This window comes from Salvelinus sp. IW2-2015, linkage group LG1, assembly GCF_002910315.2.
Source record: "Salvelinus sp. IW2-2015 linkage group LG1, ASM291031v2, whole genome shotgun sequence".
NCBI classification, from domain to species: Eukaryota; Metazoa; Chordata; class Actinopteri; order Salmoniformes; family Salmonidae; genus Salvelinus; species Salvelinus sp. IW2-2015.
This window is the reverse complement of record NC_036838.1, coordinates 11954823-11975202: the sequence shown is the minus strand read 5'-3', so window position 1 is coordinate 11975202 and position 20380 is coordinate 11954823. Positions and strand designations below refer to the sequence as shown.

Sequence of the window (20380 nt, the reverse complement as noted above, 5' to 3'; positions counted from 1 at the left end):
GGATCAAATGAAAAAAGTATTTTTCCTGCTGGTAGACAGGGATCCTTAGCGGAATGCGAATGTGTTTCTCAGCTGGCGGATTTGGAATCATATGCAGGCGATGCGATTCAAGATCAATAAATGGATTCACATTAAACACACTAACACATTAAAACAATAGTAATGAAATGCATTACAAATTATTTCAATGTTTTTATTCCCTATTTTTAAAATGTCATTCATGCTGCAGTAGACACATTTTCATGGTGCAGTGGATGGTGCAATATTTACCTGATATGAGAAGCTGACACCCTGATTGCAGGTCAGTGCAATCCAAATGGTAGTTTGGAAAAAATACCGAATTCAAATTGTTATAAATTCAGTTATGCACCCAACAGGCCGTTTTCAGTAATATTCTGCCTATGTCAGATCATCTGACAACTTGACAAGTTAAATGTCAACACAAAATATAGATATTGTGGATATTTCCATATAGTCCCCTTAATTTAATCAATATAGGCTATGCAATATATGGTTATTTTCGTGTATCTCATGTTTTCAATACAGCAAGCTAGCGGTCAGGCTGATCTTTGGCTAAATTTGGACTTAAAAGTGATGGACTAAACACATGGGATGTCTATTTTTTGGGCGAAATAGTATGGAACGCCGATTGGGTCTTTACGTGTCAAAGATGCACGTCAAATAACACAATTTGATGCGTCAAATAAGCTTTAAATTTGACACGTCAAATAACACAATTATATTATAGAATGTTGTGTGTATTGCATTTGCACGTGCAAGCCAAGCGCCACCATTACGATCACTGTCAAAGCTGTACAATACTGCATTGGTAATAAGGCATTAGTTGTTCGACCGAATGGGAAAATGTTTGTCTGCATTAGCAATTAGATCAGGATCAAACATGTTTGCAAATATCTTTGATACCCCAGAAGTTGCAAATCAGGCTGTATTGTTTTCCTTCTGGAATAGTGTTCAATACATATATAGTAGGTTGACTGGTACAATAAATGTGACTCAATTCTGTGTTTTCAGAGTCCCGTAAAAGAGCTACAACGCTACTATTCTCTGGGTGTCACGGAGTATATTGACACCCCATGTCATTGATCCACAATCCATAGGTAAGGCTGTACAGTGAAATAAGTATGCCCACAATGCAAATCTAAAGTCTAATAAATCCAGTGTGATTTCAGATTTTTTTCAAATGAATAAATTATTGTATTTTGTTGAATTTATATAATAACATTCCATCATCGTTTAGCATGATCTATTCCATTCTGTCATGATTCAACTATTTGTATTCATTTGCATCACTTTCATTGAGAGACGTTTACTTTGAACGCGAACAGCAAATTCCACTTGTCTAAGCCTTTATTGTGGCTAGATTCACATAGGTGTGTCCGACCACCATTAATCAAATAAGAACTGTCTTATAAATTAGGGGTATTTTAGATGACACCTAGCTAGCTAATTATAGCTACTGAAACAGATTGTCGTTTTTGGGGAAGAACATTGTCTGCACCCATCAGCTAGCTAGCTTTTTTATGACCAGCACTGTCCAGAGCTTGGGGAAGTGTGTCTGCGCTCGTGCGGCAGGTGCGTGAGACATCTTCATCAGCGTCATAGCATAGGTATCGGCGAATGGTTAGTAGCAAAGGCAGACCTGATATCGCCCAAAATTCAACGTTCATGGACGTCACGTGGTGAGTGGGCTTCATCAAAAACTGCATCATCTTCGATCACATGGTTTTTGTGAAGTTCATGCATCCGATATGCAGGCGCAAGTCAGACAGATTTATCCTCATAATGCAATATACTTGGAAAGGCAGACAAAATGTATCCCCTCGAACGTGCCCATTTCCATTCAATAACCCGCATAGCAACTGCGATTTCAGAGCCAATCACTTTGGGGCTCCGTGTGACGTCTTGTTTGTTGACACGTGTATTAGCTAGCCACCTGTGAAACGTCATTGCAGCAGGGGAACATCACTCCGTGGACTGTCAACCAGCTGTTTCTGCCTAGAAACACACAACTAATGGAACATGGACACATACGTATCTCGTGGGGGTCGCTTGCATGGGGTAAAACTTTTTTATACGCATCTAGTGTACACCTTTATCATGTAGCATAGTGTTCATGAAGCATACTCATCAAACTCCTGAATGCATAGATCTGCTCGCTTTCAACCTTAAAGATTATTTGCCACTGTGCTGTAAGGTTAGCTAGGATATTTCTCTGAAGTTAGGTTACTCTAAATGGCTTTCAAGTTGGCTATAGTGCAGCCACAAATGTTCAACTATAAACACATTGATTTCACCAGCTTCCTTATAATGAGCATAATATACAGTCTAGGGAAAGGTCTTCTTTAGCCTTATGTTTTGATTAGTTGTGAGGGTGAGTTGCTTTGAGGAGAAATTTGGTCCACCAATTGTCTTTCACAAGAGGGCAGCATAGAGAGCAGCAGGGGTTGTCAAAAGCCACAGATTGCATTCTATACTTATTCTGAAACTGCATGCTGCATGACTTTGTTAGGATATTTTATCTGAATTATTTGCTGTAGACCTAAGTGTTCTCGAAAGAGGTTTAGAACTCTTGGCATAGGACCTACCAAGACTGACAGATTTAAGGTTGCGGGGTCAAGTCCCACCTGGACTGCAGTCAGATCTGTAGTTGAATTGTTGTCAGTCAGTGTCAGTGGAATAGTGCCATCAGTATGTTGCCACTCCAATCTTTAGGGATTTCATATCCCGACGCAAGAGGGTATAGGTATAAATGTCGATGTAGCGTCGTAGTAACATCTGACTTAATCAAAAGGTTGGATCCCTTTGGGTTGGACCGACAGAAACAAGGCCGTCTTACATGTACTGCACCCTAAAAAAAATAATGTCCAGTCACAACTCTGACGTGACTGACTGAGTTTGAATCTCCTGTCTGCCTCAAGACTTTTAGCTCGCAGAGGTAAAGCTTAGGCAAATTACAATTGGATCAGAACAGGGCAGCACGGCTGGACCTTTTAAAGTACATGGGGAGTTAACATCAATGATATGCATGTCAATCTCTCCTGGCTCAAAGTGGAAGAGAGATTGACTTCATCACTACTTGTTTTTGTAAGAAGTGTTGACAAGCCGAATGTACCAAGAGGTCTGTTTTAAACTACTAGCACACAGCTCGGACACCCATGCATACCCCACAAGACATGCCACCAGAGGTCTCTTCACAGTTCCCAAGTCCAGAACTGACTATGGGAGACGCACAGTACTACAAGAGCCATGACTACATGTATTCCACATCAGGTAACTGATGCAAGCAGTAGAATCAGATTTGGTAAAAATACACCTGGAACAGTGGGGACTGTGTGAAGAGACACACATACACAAAGGTACAGACACATGCATACGCACACAAGCGCTAGCACACAAACTCTACACACACGTACATTGTAATATTGTTATATGGTGGTATTACAGTCCCTCCAGAATTTCTTTTTTTTGTGATTTCTGCGGCCAAAAATGCTTGATTGTGGTAGCTTTTCTGAAAATCTGCAATACATTTTGCGATTTCTTTTCTCAATGTCATATGTGCTTAGTTTTAAGATGATTTGAAACCTAATACAAAAACAAATAGAAACATCTAAAGTGCTCAATTTTGTTTATTTTCCTGAACAAACAGGTCTGTCATAATCCACACACACACACCTCTCCATCAGACTTGGGGCTTGCTATCAACATGAGATGCACCTCCCATTCCTATTCACTCTCTTTCTCACTCCCTCTCTAAAAAACAACAAATAGATTCAAAGCTGATCAATCGCTTTCAATTTGAGGATCGATATTTCTTTCTAATAAGTTGTCTTCAAAATACTTGATTGTGATTTATTTTCTGAAAAGGTCGTAAGGGAGATAAAGAACAGAAAACGTAAAAATAGAGTTGTGGTTGACATGTACTATTCCATTTCTAAAAAATCCTGAAAGATTGTGCTTTGAAATCAAATTTTATTTGTCACGTGCCGATTACAAAAGGTGTAGAGCTTACAGTGAATTGCTTACTTATGAGGCACTAACCAACAGTGCAGTTTCATAAAATACGAATAAGAGAAAAGTAACAAGTAATTAAAGAGCAGCAGTAAAAAATTATATATACAGGGGGGTGCCGGTTAGTTGAGGTAGTATGTACATGTAGGTAGAGTTATTAAAGTGACTATGCATAGATGACACCAGAGAGTGGCAGTAGTGGGTGGGTGGTGGGGCAATGCAAATAGTCTGGGTAGCCATTTGACTAGATGTTCAGGAGTCTTATGGCTTGGGGGTAGAAGCTGTTTAGAAGCCTCTTGGACCTAGACTTGGTGCTCCGGTACCGCTTGCCACGCGGTAGCAGAGAGAACAGTCTATGACTAGGGTGGCTGGAGTCTTTGACAATTTTTAAGTCCTTCCTCTGACACCGCCTGGTATAGAGGTCCTGGATGGCAGGAAGCTTGGCCCCAGTGATGTACTGGGCCGTTTGCACTACCCTCTGAAGTGCCTTGCCGTCAGAGCAGTTGCCATACCAGGCAGTGATGCAACCAGTCAGGATGCTCTCGATGGTGCAGCTGTAGAACCTTTTGAGGATCTGAGGACCATGCCATGCCAAATCTTTTCATTCTCCCGAGGGGGAATAGGCATTTTCGTGCCCTCTTCACAACTGTCTTGGTGTGCTTGGACCATGATAGTTTGTTGGTGATGTGGACACCAAGGAACTTGAAGCTCTCAACCTGTTCCACTGCTGCCCCGTCAATGAGAATGGGGGCGTGCTCAGTCCTCTCTTTCCTGTAGTTCACAATCATCTCCTTTGTCTTGATCACGTTGAGGGAGAGGTTGTTGTCCTGGCACCACACGGCCAGGTCTCTGACCTCCTCCCTATAGGCTGTCTCGTTGTTGTTGGTGACCAGGCCTACCACTGTTGTGTCATCGGCAAATGTAATGATGGCGTTGGAGTCATGCCTGGCCATGCAGTCATGAGTGAACAGGGAGTACAGGAGGGGGCTGAGCACACGCCCCTGTGTTGAGGATCAGCGTGACAGATGTGCTGTTACCTACCCTTAGCACCTGGGGGCAGCCCGTCAGGAAGTCCAGGATCCAGTTGCAGAGGGCAGTGTTCAGACCCAGGGCCCGAGCTTAAGGAGGTTGGAGGGTACTATGGTGTTGAATGCTGAGCTGTAGTCAATGAACAGCATTCTTACATAGGTATTCCTCTTGTCCACATGGGATAGGGCAGTGTGTATTGCGATGGCATGGTCTGTAGATCTATTGGGGCGGTGTGCAAATTGAGGTAGGTTTAGAGTGTCAGTTAAGGTGGAGGTGATTATGATCCTTAACTAGCCTCTCAAAGCACTTCATGATGACAGAAGTGAGTGCTACTGTGCGATAGTCATTTAGTTCAGTTACCTTTGCTTTCTTAAATACAGGAACAATGGTGGACATCTTGAAGGAAGTGGGGACAGCAGACTGGGATATGGAGAGATTGAAAATGTCCGTAAACACTCCAGCCAGCTGGTCTGTGCATGCTCTGAGGATGTGGCTAGTGATGCCGTCTGGGCCGGCAGCCTTGCGAGGGTTAACTCGCTTAAATGTCTTACTCACGTCAGCTACGGAGAACGAGAGCCCACAGTCCTCGGGAGCGGGCCGCGTCGGTGGCACAGTGTTATCCTCAAAGCGGGCAAAGAATGTGTTTCGCTTGTCCGCGAGCAAGACATTGGTGTCCGCGACGTGGCTGGTTTTCCCTTTGTAATCCGTGATTGTCTGGAGTCCCTGCCACATACGTCTTGTGTCTGAGCCGTTGAATTGCGACTCCACTTTGTCTCTGTACTGACATTTTGCCTGTTTGATTGCCTTACAATCAGTGCAGTTATGCCTTCCGTATTTGACCATTTTCTCAGTCACCTTGCTGTGGTTAAATGCCGTGGTTCGCACTTTCAATTTTGTGTGAATGCTGCCATCTATCCACGGTTTTTGGTTTGAGTAGGTTTTAATAGTCACAGCGGGAACAACATCCCCTATACACTTCCTGATGAACTCAGTCAGCGTGACAGTGTATACATTAATGTTATTCTCAGAGACAGCCCAGAACATATCCCAGTCCACGTGATCAAAACAATCTTGAATCTTGATCAAAACAATCTTGGTCAGACCAGCGTTGAATAGACCTTAGCACAGGTGCTTCCTGTTTGAGTTTGCCTATAGGAAGGGAGGAGCAGAATGACGTTGTTATCTGATTTGCCGGGGGAGGGCCTTGTAGCCATCCCGGAAGGGAGAGTAATAATGGTCGAGTTTTTAAAGCGCGAGTACTACAGGCAATGTTAGAACTTCAGTAGTGTTTTCCTCATTTGCTTTGTTAAAGTCCCCAGCGACAATAAATGCGGCCTCAGGATATGTGGCTTCCAGTTTGCACAAAGTCCAGTGTAGTTCCTTGAGGGCCGTTGTGGTATCGGCTTCAGAGGGAATATACACGGTTGTGACTATAACCGAAGATAATTATCTTGGGAGGTAATACGGTCTGCATTTGATTGTGAGGCATTTTAGGTCGGGTGAACAAAAGTACTTGAGTTCCTGTATGTTCACAATCACACCATGAGTAGTTAATCATGAAACATACACCTCCACCTTTCTTCACGGGGAGGTCTTTATTCCTGTCTGCGTGATGTACTGAGAACCCTGCTGGCTGTATGGACGGGGACAGTATATCTGGAGAGAGCCATGATTCTATGAAACAGAGTATGTTACAGTCCCTGATGTCTCTCTGGAAGGAGATCCTTGTCCTGAGCTCATCTACTTTATTATCCCGGGACTGAACATTAGCGAGTAATATACTCGGGAAGAGGTGGATGGTGTGCATGCCTCCTGAGTCGGGCTAGAAGTCCACTCCGAATACCTCTACTCCTCCGGCGGCATCTTAGAGCAGCTTCTGGGATAAGTTAAATTGCAGCCTCTGGGATTCAATTGCCATGGGGGTACGAACAAAGGATCAGATCCGGGGAAGAGGGAACAGTTCTTTCCGGCTGTATGTAGTAACATTCTGGGCAAATTTAAGAAATAATAAAAAATACTGCAATTTGCTTAGGAGATAGAAGCAGAGCTGCCATGTCTGTCGGCGCCATCATACTGATGGTTGTATAGTAATCTCAAATATAACTGTGAAGGACCTCGGTGTCACTCTGGACCCTGTTCTCTTTCTCTTGATTAACATATTATTAATATTTCAAGGGCAGCTTCTTTCCATCTTCGCAACATTGCAAAAATCTGAAACTTTTTGTCCAAACATTATGCAGAAAAGCTTATCTCTGATTTGATCCTGCCGTAAAAACCTACACGTATGCTACAGTCACAAGATGCAGGCCTCATTATTCTCCCTAGAATTTCTAAGCAAACTCCTGGAGACAGGGCTTTCTCCTATAGAGCGCCAAGTCTTTACTGAAGACTCATCTCTTCAGTAGGTCCTATGATTGAGTGTAGTCTGGCACGGGTGCGAAGGTGAACGGCAAGGCAATGGAGTGACGAACCATCCTTGCTGTCTCTGCCTCTGACCCTATTATGCGGGCTGAGTCACTGGCCTACTAGTGCATGCCGTCCCTAGGAGGGGTGCGTCACGTTGTGCCATGCTTTTTTCCCACTATATTTCACTTGAGTGGGTTGAGTCACAAACATGATATTCCTGTTTGGTTTTTCACCCCCTCTGGCTCGGGAGGTGGAGGATATCTTCGTGGGCTGTACTCATTCTTGTCTCAGGGTAGTAAGTTGGTGGTCTGATATCCCTCCAGTGGTGTGGGGGCTGTGCTTTGGCAAAGTGGGTGTGGTTATATTGCCCCCCCTGTTCATCAGATGTGCTACCTTGTCCCGACCTGCTGTTTTTGACCCTCTCCCTCTCCATCGCACCTGCTGTCTCTACCTCTGAATGCTCGGCTATGAAAAGCCAACTGACATTTACTCCTGAGGTGCTGACCTGTTGCACCCTCTACAACCCCTGTGATTATTATTTGACCCTGCTGGACATCTAAGAACATTTGAACGATCTGGCCTTAATGGCCATGTACTCTTATCTCCACCCGGCACAGCCAGAATAGGACTGGCCTCCCCACAGAGCTTGGTCCCTTTCCAGGTCTCTTCCTAGGTTCCTGCCTTTCTAGGGAGTTTTTCCTAGCCACTGTGCTTCTACATCCGCATTGCTTGCTTTCAAAATACAGAAATCATCAGATGATATCTGTATTTTGAAAGTAACATATCTTGACAACTTGATTGCTGAAAAGCCAAACATTATTTTTTGTCAACAATAGACTAATAGTTTTTGGGTGGAGTTTTCCTTTAAGGGGGTGGCTCTCCCATAGGCACTAATGCTATAGCAGCTGGTCTGGTCTACTTATTGACTAACATTGAAACAGAAAAACGAGTGAGTGGGATGTTCCTCTTCTATGATCTAAATTCAAGTATCCATTTTTTTTTTTTTGAGATGGTGGGACAACCGTGACGTCTGCGAAATTTCTACGCTTTCATTGTCAGGATTTGTTTACGCTTCAAGGATATCCATACAAGATGCGTCTTCGACTACCTCCGGAGGTGGTCAGGAAGAGCTAATCACAATCAGATCACAATGCTTCTTTCGATCATCCACACCTGTCGAAATGTGGGCACAACAGAATGTGTACCAGCTCAGGACAACGGATGCATGTTTGAACCAGGTATAAATGGGGCTAGTGATGCCACCTATCAATAACCCCATTTTATAAGCTACCTGGTGCTAACATGCAGCCTCCGGAGGTAGTCAGGTACCCATTTTGTGTCTGGATATCTTACAAGTGTAGACGGATCTGGATGGTCAAACCATTTTAAATCATTATAACGGCCTCTAAAATCATTGACAGGTAGCACCATTGACTTATGGCATTAATATTGTCTTTATATAAATAAATTAATAGATAGCGAATGGCTCATATTGAGCAAATCACGAAACCTACATGTTAGCGCAAGGTGTAAACGAGGCTAATGATTTTAGAGGGCGGGATCATGATTTAAATGTTTTACTGTCCAGATCGGTCTACGCTTGGAAGATATCCAGACTCAATGCATGCCTGACTACCTCCGAAGGTGGGCAGGATGCATCTTTTAATTGTCTGAAAATGTGGGCACCATTAGAATGTGGACAAGATCAGGACAAAGGAAGCAAGTTAGCACCAGGCATAGAGGGACTTTAGCCCTTTTCTAAACTTGGCAATAATGCGTCCCATGATTACATTGTGGTTCCAGCCAGTGACATTGGTCATGAAATTTGGCTTTGATTATGACCAGATAAGACTGTACTAGTCATCATCTAAAACAAATTGTGTCAGTGTTGTGCAGTCCAAATAAACTTGTTGAATACAAATATAAAAATCCACAATGTGGATGCATTTTAAGGAAACATCCCCCAAAATTTGTCACAGGACACATTTTTATACCAGGTGTGGACGCACTGATCGCTATTGGAGTACATGTGGATAATTAGTGATTGGATTTTAAATATTATTTTACCAGGTATGCATGGGATCTGACACTGTAGTGGTCTGACATGAAGGTATTGGGGAAGGGCAGAGCTATAAGACCACATAGCATGAAGACCGTGAGATCACTTCGAGCCAACCTAAGGAGTCACCCACCAAGCCCTCCTCCAGAACAATAGGTACACTCCCCAGACCAGAGCTTCCCCAGTGTCAGATGGCAGCAGGGGAGTGGATGACATGCGCGTCATGATCTCATTCACCAACTGGTAATGACGGAAGACAATTGCACACAAGAAGGCTTATTTTCACTTTCTTTTATTGACATGTCTGTGTTAATAGCGCATGGTGATATTGTTAAATAAAAGATTTTATCTAATCTGTTAAATAAAATGAGTTTTTTTAAATAAAGCTTCAATATCTTTAGACATTAACTAAACCTATTTCATTTAAGCATCTTATTGAAAATGGTAATCGATTTTGTGCAAATTCTAAGCTTTGAGAAAGACAAATACAAAATCTTAAAAAGCTTAGAGCTGTCTGTATATTTACATGAACTGATACACTACATGACCAAAAGTATGTGGACACCTGCTCATCAAACATCTCATTCCAAAATCATGGACATTAATATGGAGTTGGTCCCCCTTTTGCTGCTATAACAGCCTCCACTCTTCTGAGAAGGCTTTCCACTAGATGTTGGAACATTGCTGCGGGAACTTGCTTCCATTCAGCCACGAGCATTAGTGAGGTCGGGTACTGATGTTGGGATTAGGCCTGGCTCACAGTCAGCGTTCCAATTCATCCCAAAGGTGTTTTATCGGGTTAAGGATAGGCTCTGTGCAGGCCAGTCAAGTTCTTCCACACCAATCTCGACAAACCATTTCTGTATGGAACTCGTTAGTGAGTGTTGCAACTGAGGACAAACTATTTTTACACGCTTCAGCACTCGACGGCACCTTTCTGAGCTTGTGTGGCTTCCTATGACGGTGCCATGTTGAAAGTCACTGAGCTCTTCAGTAAGGCCATTCTACTGCCAGTGTTTGTCTATGGAGATTGCATGACGGTGTGCTCGATTTTATACCCGTCACCAACAGGTATGGCTGAAATAGCCGAATCCAATAATTTGAAGGGGTGTCCACATACTTGTGTGTATTTGATTGTAAATTACATAAGATTCCACCACAAAATATTGCAATTTACCAAGTTGTTTTAACAAATTAATTAATTGACAAAGTAATCAAAGCGTATGTACAGAAAATGTTATAAGAAACACCACTGAATTCATTTTCTCTTAAAGCTGTATCTGATAAAATCTCCCTTGATCAGTAGTATCCAAAGAATTTCAATGTCATAGTTTTAAACATCTGGACCTTTGATTTAACCTCATTATTATTTTATGAAAAAGAACATTAGAAACAAAAGGCAACAACAGGCAAGTGAAAGGCAACTCACTGTTGTCTAAAGCCACCAGCATCTCCTTAAATAACAGAGGCAAACTGAAGAGGACTCGTCGCCCCCCTAGAAGAGTAGAAACCGTTACAATGAATAAGAGAGAAAGAAAAGTGGAAAGGCATGGGGCACCTTAGAATAAAAATTGTCTTCATGTGTTCAATAAACAATTGAAAGTGAAGGTCATTATAATGAATCTCAAGTACCCCTACATCTTCTCAAACACAACCATGCCCGATACATATGTTGTGGTTTATTAGTACTCTTTTGGACATGTCAGATCGGATTTTACGTTTCAGTAAATATATATACATTACACAGTTTTGCCTTGACTACTCTGTAGGTACACTCAATCATTGTGATGAAATCAATGAACAAATTAAATTTACATTGGAACAATTGCATGTAACCTCCAATATGATATGTCCTTTTTGTAGCGTGAAGTATATGGTGAATGAGATTTATTTAGTTCCCCCTTCACAATAGGATTTAACAACATGATAACCATGCAGATTGAAAATGGCTTTGCCTGGAAAATGTTCATCTAATGAACAATGCCTGGCTAATACCCTGTATCTTTCCCATTCATCTGCCATCATCTTTAGCTGAGATGTGAGTTGAGTAATACCAAGAACATGGTCTTATAAGATAAGCATGATGGTACTCATAGGTTTCCTACTCATATGAGCATGTTCCAAATACATTGAGTGGTTGTTTTAATGGGTTATTTTGTCAGAATCATATTTTTTGTAATCTGCATTAAATACTCAATCGTCAATTGATCCAGTAGCTATCAGTTAAGACGTTGGTATCAGATCCCGCCCATAACACCAGCTAATAAACCTTGTTTGGTTGGATACTTCACTCCATACAATGTTTGCCTATAAAGACATACAGGGCTTAAGTTAGAAGTTATGTTCTGACGGTGAGGGAGAAATTGAACATCACTATTTCGCTATTCCTTTTGTGGCTCTCTGTAGCCTGAAAATAGATGCATAAAGCCACTCCAAAAATATTCCCAAAAGTCTGCCCAATGAGTTTTCTAGAGATCGTGAAATGGAGTTATTAAAATATGGGCAAACACACTAAGTCTGCTCTGATTCAGTGCCATGTCTCTGCCACTCGCTAAACTGCTCAAAATGAAAACAGAAAATGACAGAATAAGAAAAGATAATAGAGCGAAGAAAATCCTTGAACGGAGTGCATTTTCGTAGTGTGAGAAATATTGGCGGAAAATACACCTTTGAAAACAAGTTATACAAAAAACATATAAATGTTAAGTCTGATGTTATCCTTGAAAGAAACCTTAGAGGTATATGTTCGTCAACTAAAAAAGCACATTAATTGAGCGTGCCACTGCAAAGTTTGACAAGGCACAACTTCCAGAAGTACCAGCAGAGGCTATTAAGGCAGACTCTGACACGGTCAGACATATACACTATTTCAGTTAAGATCTCATGGTGGAGATTATTTTGGAAGACCTAGAGCAGATTAGGGATGTAGAAATAAAGTAGGGTAGCCTACAGTAAATTACATATTTTCAAGTTGCAGATTTCTCACAAAACAAAAATATCTTTGCCTACTGGAGATTTTAAGTCCTCCAAGACGGAGCCAAAGACCAGACTGGAAGGGCTGTTGTGCATCTTAGTACATATTGCTCACACATTCAGTGCAACACAGAACTAGAGAGCTCTTGAATAGGAGCATAAAGGATACAGAGAGGGGGTCAATGGTGGCAGAGCTGAATAGATAGTATAGACCCATTCTCAGAGACCTTGGGGATGTTACACAAAAGCCACATAACTGATGCTTTTGTTCAGCTGATGGTTTTGCTGATGAATGATTGGGAATGGGATATGCTTTGAAATGGATGATGGAAGGAGAGAAAGTGATTTGGCACTTTGTCAACGCAGCCATATCTGCAGTATATAAGCTCTCCCCAACTTAGTTACAAATAAAACCATATATGTAATTGCTTTGTTAGTAGTACTACATTATGACAAGGAGTGAGCAGTGTTATAGAAGTAACATCAGTGTGCACATCTGAGATAAAAAAATGTGGATAATGAGAAAATATTTGTAAAATCTATGCAGTTACTTTCAATGTCATTTCATAGTACATGTTATCAGAATTCTGATAAGGATTCCAGTGGCTGCGAAAACCCATAAGGCAAACATGTAAAAACAAAAGAGAAAGTAATCTTCCAGAAAACTGTCAGATTTTCAAATTTTCACCATAATAAGTCCACTTCAGATAGCTTTATACAAAACATCAGGCCATTTAACTATTCAACTCCACTTATCAACAATAATTGTGTAATATCCAAATGTTTACATGGCGTTTGAGTCTCTCTCTGTGTGTGTGTGTGAGAGACGGGGAGAGAGGGACACAAAACTGAGAAGAATCTCGCAGGAGTTACCATGACGTAGCAACATCGCAGATAAACTAAGAAAAGTACTTCATAGGCATGATAAAAAAAAAAACATGTAAAATTATTAGGAAAAGGAGGGCCTCCCGGTCGCGGCTGGCTACGACAGAGCCTGGGCGCGACCGGGAGGTCCGTGGGGCGACGCACAATTGGCCTAGCGTCGTCCGGGTTAGGGAGGGTTTGGCCGGTAGGGATATCCTTGTCTCATCGCGCACCAGCGACTCCAGTGGCGGGCCGCGCGCAGTACGCGCTAACCAAGGGAGCCAGGTGCACGGTGTTTCCTCCGACACATTGGTGCGGCTGGCTTCCGGGTTGGAGGCGTGCTGTGTTAAGAAGCAGTGCGGCTTGGTTGGGTTGTGTTTCGGAGGACGCATGGCTTTCGACCTTCGTCTCTCCCGAGCCCGTACGGGAGTTGTAGCGATGAGACAAGATAGTAATTACTAGCAATTGGATACCACGAAAATTGGGGATAAAAGGGGGTAAAAATTTAAATAAATAAAAAATGTAAAAAAATATTAAGAAAAGAACATTAACAGCTTAAATATACTATACTTAAGATTGTAACAACACTTTGCCAGTGATTATCACACTATAAAGACCCATTAGAAGTGGAAGTCCCACTCTGGTTGCAGGTAGCCTAGCAGTTAGAGAGGCGAGCCAGCAACAGGAGGGTTGACATTTGGAATCTTGGGTCCGATGGAAAAAATCTGTTGTGAAGTGTGCAGGGAACCGGAGGGTTGCTGGTATCAAATCCTAGATGCCATTGGCTCATGTCCTTATGCAAGGCACTTAATCCCTCACAACAACAGCTCCCTGGGCCCCCAGTGTGGCAGCCCCACCGCACCTCTCCAAAACCTTTATGTGTGTCTTTTGGTTGGGTTGGGGTAAGTCAAATTCTGGTTGGACATTGTGTGCAATTGACCAATAAAGTGATCTTAATCTCTTAATAAGATATCTTAATCTTGTAGCCTGTCAAGGTATCCCATTCTACAGCCCATATGTTTTTTGCATTTGCAAATATAAGGAATACTGTATGTTAAAAGGAAAGTCTAGATTTGGTCATTTTGTCATTGCCATACGTTATCAAGTACACTGAACAAAAATACAAATGCAACATGTAAAGTGTTGGTCCCTTGTTTCATGAGCTGAAATAAAAGCGCACAGACATTTCCCATACTCACAAATAGCTTATTTCTCTCATTGTGTGCACAAATTTGTTTACATCCATATTAGTGAGCATTTCTTCTTTGCCAAGATAATCCATCCACCTGACAGGTGTGGCATATCAAGAAGCCGATTAATGCATGATCATTACACAGGTGCACCTTGTGCCGGTGACAAATGGCCACTCTAAAATGCAATTGTCACACAACACAATGCCACATATGTCTCAAGTTTTGAGGGAGTGTGCAATTGGCATGCTGACTGCAGGAATGTCCACCAGAGCTGTTGCCAGAGAATTGAATGTGCTTCTCTATTATAAGCCTGTAGAGAAATGTTTTAGAGAATTTGGCAGTATGTCCAACCAGCCTCACAACCGCAGACCACGTGTATGGCGTTGTGTGGACGAGCGGTTTGCTGATATCAATGTTGTGAACAGAATGGTGGGGCTATGGTATTGTGGCAAAAAAGGGGGCCGAGTGATAAATGGCGGATATTTGAGGGTAGAACTAATAAACGGGCTCTGCCCTCTCACTAATGGGTGGCCAGATGGTGAACTACAAAGCACAAAATGGACGACCGCAGAAGCAAGGGGAAGGCTCGCAAGGTTGGGCCGACCAACATATATAAGGGGTAAAGCCACGCCAGGAAGAGGGGATGAGCAAGGAGCTGTGAACCATTGAAAAGAGAGAGTGATAATATATCGGCTGGATTTACCGTGTATGATCTGGACTGTTTGGACTTACCTGTTGGCTGTTTGGACCCTAATCTACTGAGAAGCCAATTTCTGTACCGAACCCTGCTATCCTCGATCATGCCTGCGGCCTGGTCGGTCCAGGCCGGAGAAACAAACATTGATTTTGTGTCGGTCTCACGCTTAATTTGTGTACAAACACTCCTAACCTTGAAGAGGATTGTCACAGTATGGGCAGGCATAAGTTACGGACAACAAAGACATAAAAAAAAATTCTATGGCAATTTGAACGCACAGAGATACCATGACGAGATCCTGAGGCCCATTGTGGTGTCATTCATCCGCTGCCATCACCTCATGTTTCAGCATGATAATGCATGGCCCCATGTCGCAAGGATCTGTACACAATTCCTGGAAACTGAAAATGTCCCAGTTCTTCCATGGCCTGCCAATAACTTTGCACAGCTATTGAAGAGGAGTGGGACAACATTCCACAGGCCACAATCAACAGCCTGATCAACTCTATGCGAAGGACATGTGTCGCGATGCTTGAGGCAAATGGTGGTCACACCAAATACTTACTGGTTTTCTGATCCACGCCCCTATCTAGTGTATTCCCAGTCATATGACATCCATAGATTAGGGCCTAATTTGTTCATTTCAATTGACTGATTTCCTTATATGAACTGTAACTCAGTAAAATCTTTGAAATTGTTCCATGTTGCGTTTATCTTTTTGTTCAGTATAAATGAGACAAGTCACGTCATGTTTCATCATTTAAATAAGCAAAACCTTTTAACAACAGCGAACAATTTGACAGATTGTCAATGCAATGACAAAATGGCAAAATCAAGTCTCCTTTCAACAGATTCCTCATATTTGTGATTGCAAAAAATGTATATTCATTTTTAGGCTAGCTCGATAGGATACATACAACCAGAGTGGGATATTCGCTAATAATAATACATAATTTCAACAGCAAATAAAGCAAATAAAAAACTTTTAAAAGTCAATAAAAAATCTAAAGACTACATGTTTGATGTGTGGTACCAAACCCCATTGGGGTCAGAATTAAGTCAGAAAATACAGTATCAAGGACTACACAGATCTTAATCTTGGATCTTAATTTGAGACAGTTTGCTACAGCAGGAAAATAATCCTGCAGCAATGGGAAATATTAATTATGTGGATTATAATTAATGGATATTTTTGTAAATGTTTCTGGAAATTACAAACTTTAGAGGCCTTTTTAAAACCTCAAATAAACTAAGTTTGCATTTCCTACTGTACAGGAAAATTCTCTGCAACAAAAGATCAGATTAAGATCCTACAGCTGTATCTGGTTTCAGTCTTGGCAACTGCATTGACATTATTATCTGGGTGAGATGAATACATGATAATTCTCTACTGTAGCAAAAGCAGTGAATAGAAATACAGGGAAATGAATGGAACGTATGAAATAACTTTGCTTTTATCATGGGTCATCTGTGTATTTGTTTTTATCAGGGTAAGAAACAGCTGAACTCAGGAAATCCTGCCCTGCCCTACAGAGATAGACAAAGTATGGTAATTACCCCAGTGTACCCAATGCACCCCAGTGCAGAAAGACTCTACCTGGATCTTTCTTTTAAACATCACTTTCCCATTGAACATCTTTCCTATTGAAAGCGAGGTTAAAAACAAAACTGTAAATTAGATCATGAGGACAGCATTTCAATGAAATGTAGGGTGTTAGATACAGTGCTCTCCGTAATGATTGGGACAGTGAAGCATTACATTTTTTTTTGTCTCTATACTCCAAAAGTTTGGATTTGAAATCAAACAATGACTATGAGGTTAAAGTGCAGACTGTCATCTTTAATTTGAGGGTATGAATCGTGAATAATGAAAAGTGAGAAAGTTACAGATATACAAATATCATACCCCCCAAGACATGCTAACCTCTCACCATTAGAATAACAGGGGGTTAGCATTTTTTTAGGGAGTGTATGATATTTGTGCGTTGTAACTTTCTAGAAACATATTCTATTCTTATTTACAATAAAACTAACTCCAAAATGACACAATAGAGTATTTACCATTTATTTCTATTGGGCACAAAATAATCTGAAACACAACCAAAAGAAACAGCAAATGCATCTAACAAATGTGTAGAGTCACAAGCCATTGCAGTGTTATGAATATGGGACCAAATACTTAACTTTTTACTACTTTAATACACATGAATTTGTCCCAATACTTTTGGTGCCCTAAAATGGGGGGAATACGTACAAAAAGTGCTGTAAGTTCTTAAGCGTTCACCTGATATGATTGAAAATACCCTCAAATTAAAGCGGTCAGTCTGCACTTTAACCTCAGTCATTGTTTGATTTCAAATCCAAACTTTTGGAGTATAGAGACAAAAATTTAAAAAATGCTTCACTGTCCCAATCATAACGGAGGGCACTGTATATAAAGAGAGAGCGACACAGTTGGAGGAAGAGAGAAAGTGAGAGCAGCACTGCAACAGCAGTTCATTGTGCCTAGTCAATGTTGGTCTGACGTGCTTAGCCTATTGAAACGGGCATAGGTACTCCTCTACGCCTTGGGGCATGTAAAAAAGAAAAGAAAAACTAAGTATAATTCTAAGAAAGATAACTGTGACCAATGTCTTTAAATGCTAACTCGCTCTCCCCTACGCCCCTTGGTCCAGACAGAGGAGCAGGGAGTCTGTGCTGGGGGATGTTGGTATAGCGGTGGTCCTTCAACAGACATACTTGTAGTCTCAGTCCTCTAGCTTAGGTGAGTCCATCGCTAGAGGCAGAGGTCTGGGTATGAAGACATTTATCATTTGCGATGTACAAAGTTTCTTCTCTTGATAACTCAAAGCTCTCTAACAGAAAATATTAAATGATCCACAGAAATCCTTGGTATTCTTTTCTATGGCCTTTCTAATACATTTTTTGTTCAAGTTTAAATTTTTTCTTTAAATATCTTGTTTGACTTGATAATACTTGAAGTTCATGTACAAGTTGATACTGGACTCAAACAGATTACTGGTACCTGGCTATGTGAGGGTAGGCTCCTCCTCTCTCTCCCCCTGAGGAAAAAGTGTATGGGAGTCCCATCGAGGTAAAGTATGTGTGACAACCCCCACTGAAACAGCCAGATAAGAATGGACAACAGATAGACGAGGCGCAAAAGGCAGAGCAATCGGATTTGCTGTGCTCTGTCCTTACCCTCAAAGCCTCCCGGCGTCCTATGCATCTCCTCATGCTAATATTCAACATACTCAATTTTGGCGATGTTCATCTAGAGGTCCTTGACAGGGGATGAAAGGGAGTAACTTAATCCCCCTCCTTCCCTTCTCGCAAAGGGTTTGTGCAAGACAGGCACTGGTCACATGGTGCTCAGAGTTTTTGTAGCCCTCTCAGCGCAGTTTCGTATCATAAGCGGCGGCGCGCTGCCTAAGCCTGTCATACCCACTCCTGGACAGGATGTTTGTAGTAGGTGACGTTCTGTTGCACCGCTTTGTTTTTGAACTGGAAGATGGTGTAGACCAGGACCAGGATGCACAGCGACAGGATGCAGGGAATCACCACAGCGATGGCGTTGACAGTGCTGTGCACGTCATTGATGGTCACCATGATGTCCACATCATCGTGGGGAAGCTGCCGGTCCTTGTTCTTCTCCATGTCTGATTGGTGGCAGCCCATCCAGTCATTGACAATAGACTTGGGGTAGCCGGGCTCAACGGTCAGCTTCTGGTTGTCAAACTTCCAGTAGTCCTTCCCTTTGTAGAAATAGGTATAAACTAAAGAGGGGAAAAGAGAGCAAAAGTACAAATTCATTTGTATCTAACAGATTGACTTGTACAGTTTGCAAATCTAACACCTCAAACATTTTGCCTGACAACTCATCCTGAATTTAACTCTGCTGCTCTATCACTCACGCCATACATTCTCCACACATTCCATTGTGGAGAAGAAACGCTAGTGGGCGTGGCGTTTGGCCAGGAGCGATGTGGATTGGTAATCAGGCTACTCAAACATTCCCCTGTCCAAATAAATACTGTACCTGATTATCTACCATTTGTCATATCATAACGGTATGCTATCAAAGCTCTACAACCGAAAATGCAGTCTCCAAACCAAAACTTTCTAAATGCCCTGTTTGTTTTGGAGGGGTAGTTCTCTGTACTAGGCAATGTCTGGGAGAAAAGGCACACTGATTGAGAATGTGTGGCAATCAGAGGATGACAGAAACTCTGGAGGCTACTGATTGATGAAGTACTCCCTTCTGCTGCCGTCCAAAACAGCACCTCCAGATCCCTTAAGAAAATGGCTGAGCTACAGGCTAGTGGACGGACTAGCCAAATGGACCATGCCACCCCCTCTGATTTCCACCTCTCATGTTCTCAAGTCCTCTGTGGAATGTGTTTCAGGAGGTTGTGACATGACTCGCAAAAAGTGATGATAGTTCCTTCCAGAGGAAGTCTCCCGGGAGGTGCCGAGGCAGTGCAGCGTTTTTTCGTTAGAGCAGCACAAATGAGTGGCGGGGCTGAGGCCCCTGGCTGGGTTATCCCTCTGACCCTGACACCGCCAATTCCACTACACTCATGGCACAAACAGTCCTCGGACACAGACGGCCAACAGTTCAGCGACAGCCCTCTGGCCAGAAGGACCACTTATCTGATGTTGACATGGCTCTCACTGATGGGTTAATATTAGCCGACAGCATCTCAGAGAACGGTGAGCAATTCTGACTCACACAAGCTGCTGAGACTTCATAAATACACACTAAAAACAAATGGCTCTATAAAGTTCAAAATAAGGGTGCTTTGGCTTGAAACCATAGGGGAACCCTTTTCGGTGCTATATGGAGCCTTTTTTGAAGGTTCTATAAAGAACCATGCTCATAAGGTTCTAAATGGAACATGTATGTTGCTATAAAAGAACCCTTTCATTAATTTCTATAAAGCACCATTAAAAAAAGGTTCTATATAGCACCAAAAAAGGGTTCCGCTATGGTTACAACCCTTTTTGGGGCTATATAGAACCCTTTTGATGGTTCCTTATAAAACCTTTATGGAGAATGGTTCTATAAAGAACCTTTCTCAATCTCAAAGGTTCTTTGTAGAACCAAACATGTTTTTATTTTGGTTTAAT

The 20380-nt window shown here is 42.0% G+C and overlaps 1 protein-coding gene across 2 annotated transcripts in view; it reads right to left on the bottom strand.

Moving 5' to 3' along the window:
* Window positions 1-15996: 15996 nt before the first annotated feature.
* Window positions 15997-20380, bottom strand: part of mmp24 (matrix metallopeptidase 24) — an 84701-nt gene continuing 80317 nt past the window's right edge. For both annotated transcript variants that reach the window (XM_023983452.2, XM_023983460.2), the window contains exon 9: window positions 15997-19026. In XM_023983452.2, the coding sequence (XP_023839220.1) occupies window positions 18689-19026 (338 nt within the window). In that variant the 3' untranslated portion in view covers window positions 15997-18688. The remainder of the gene's footprint in view (window positions 19027-20380) is intronic.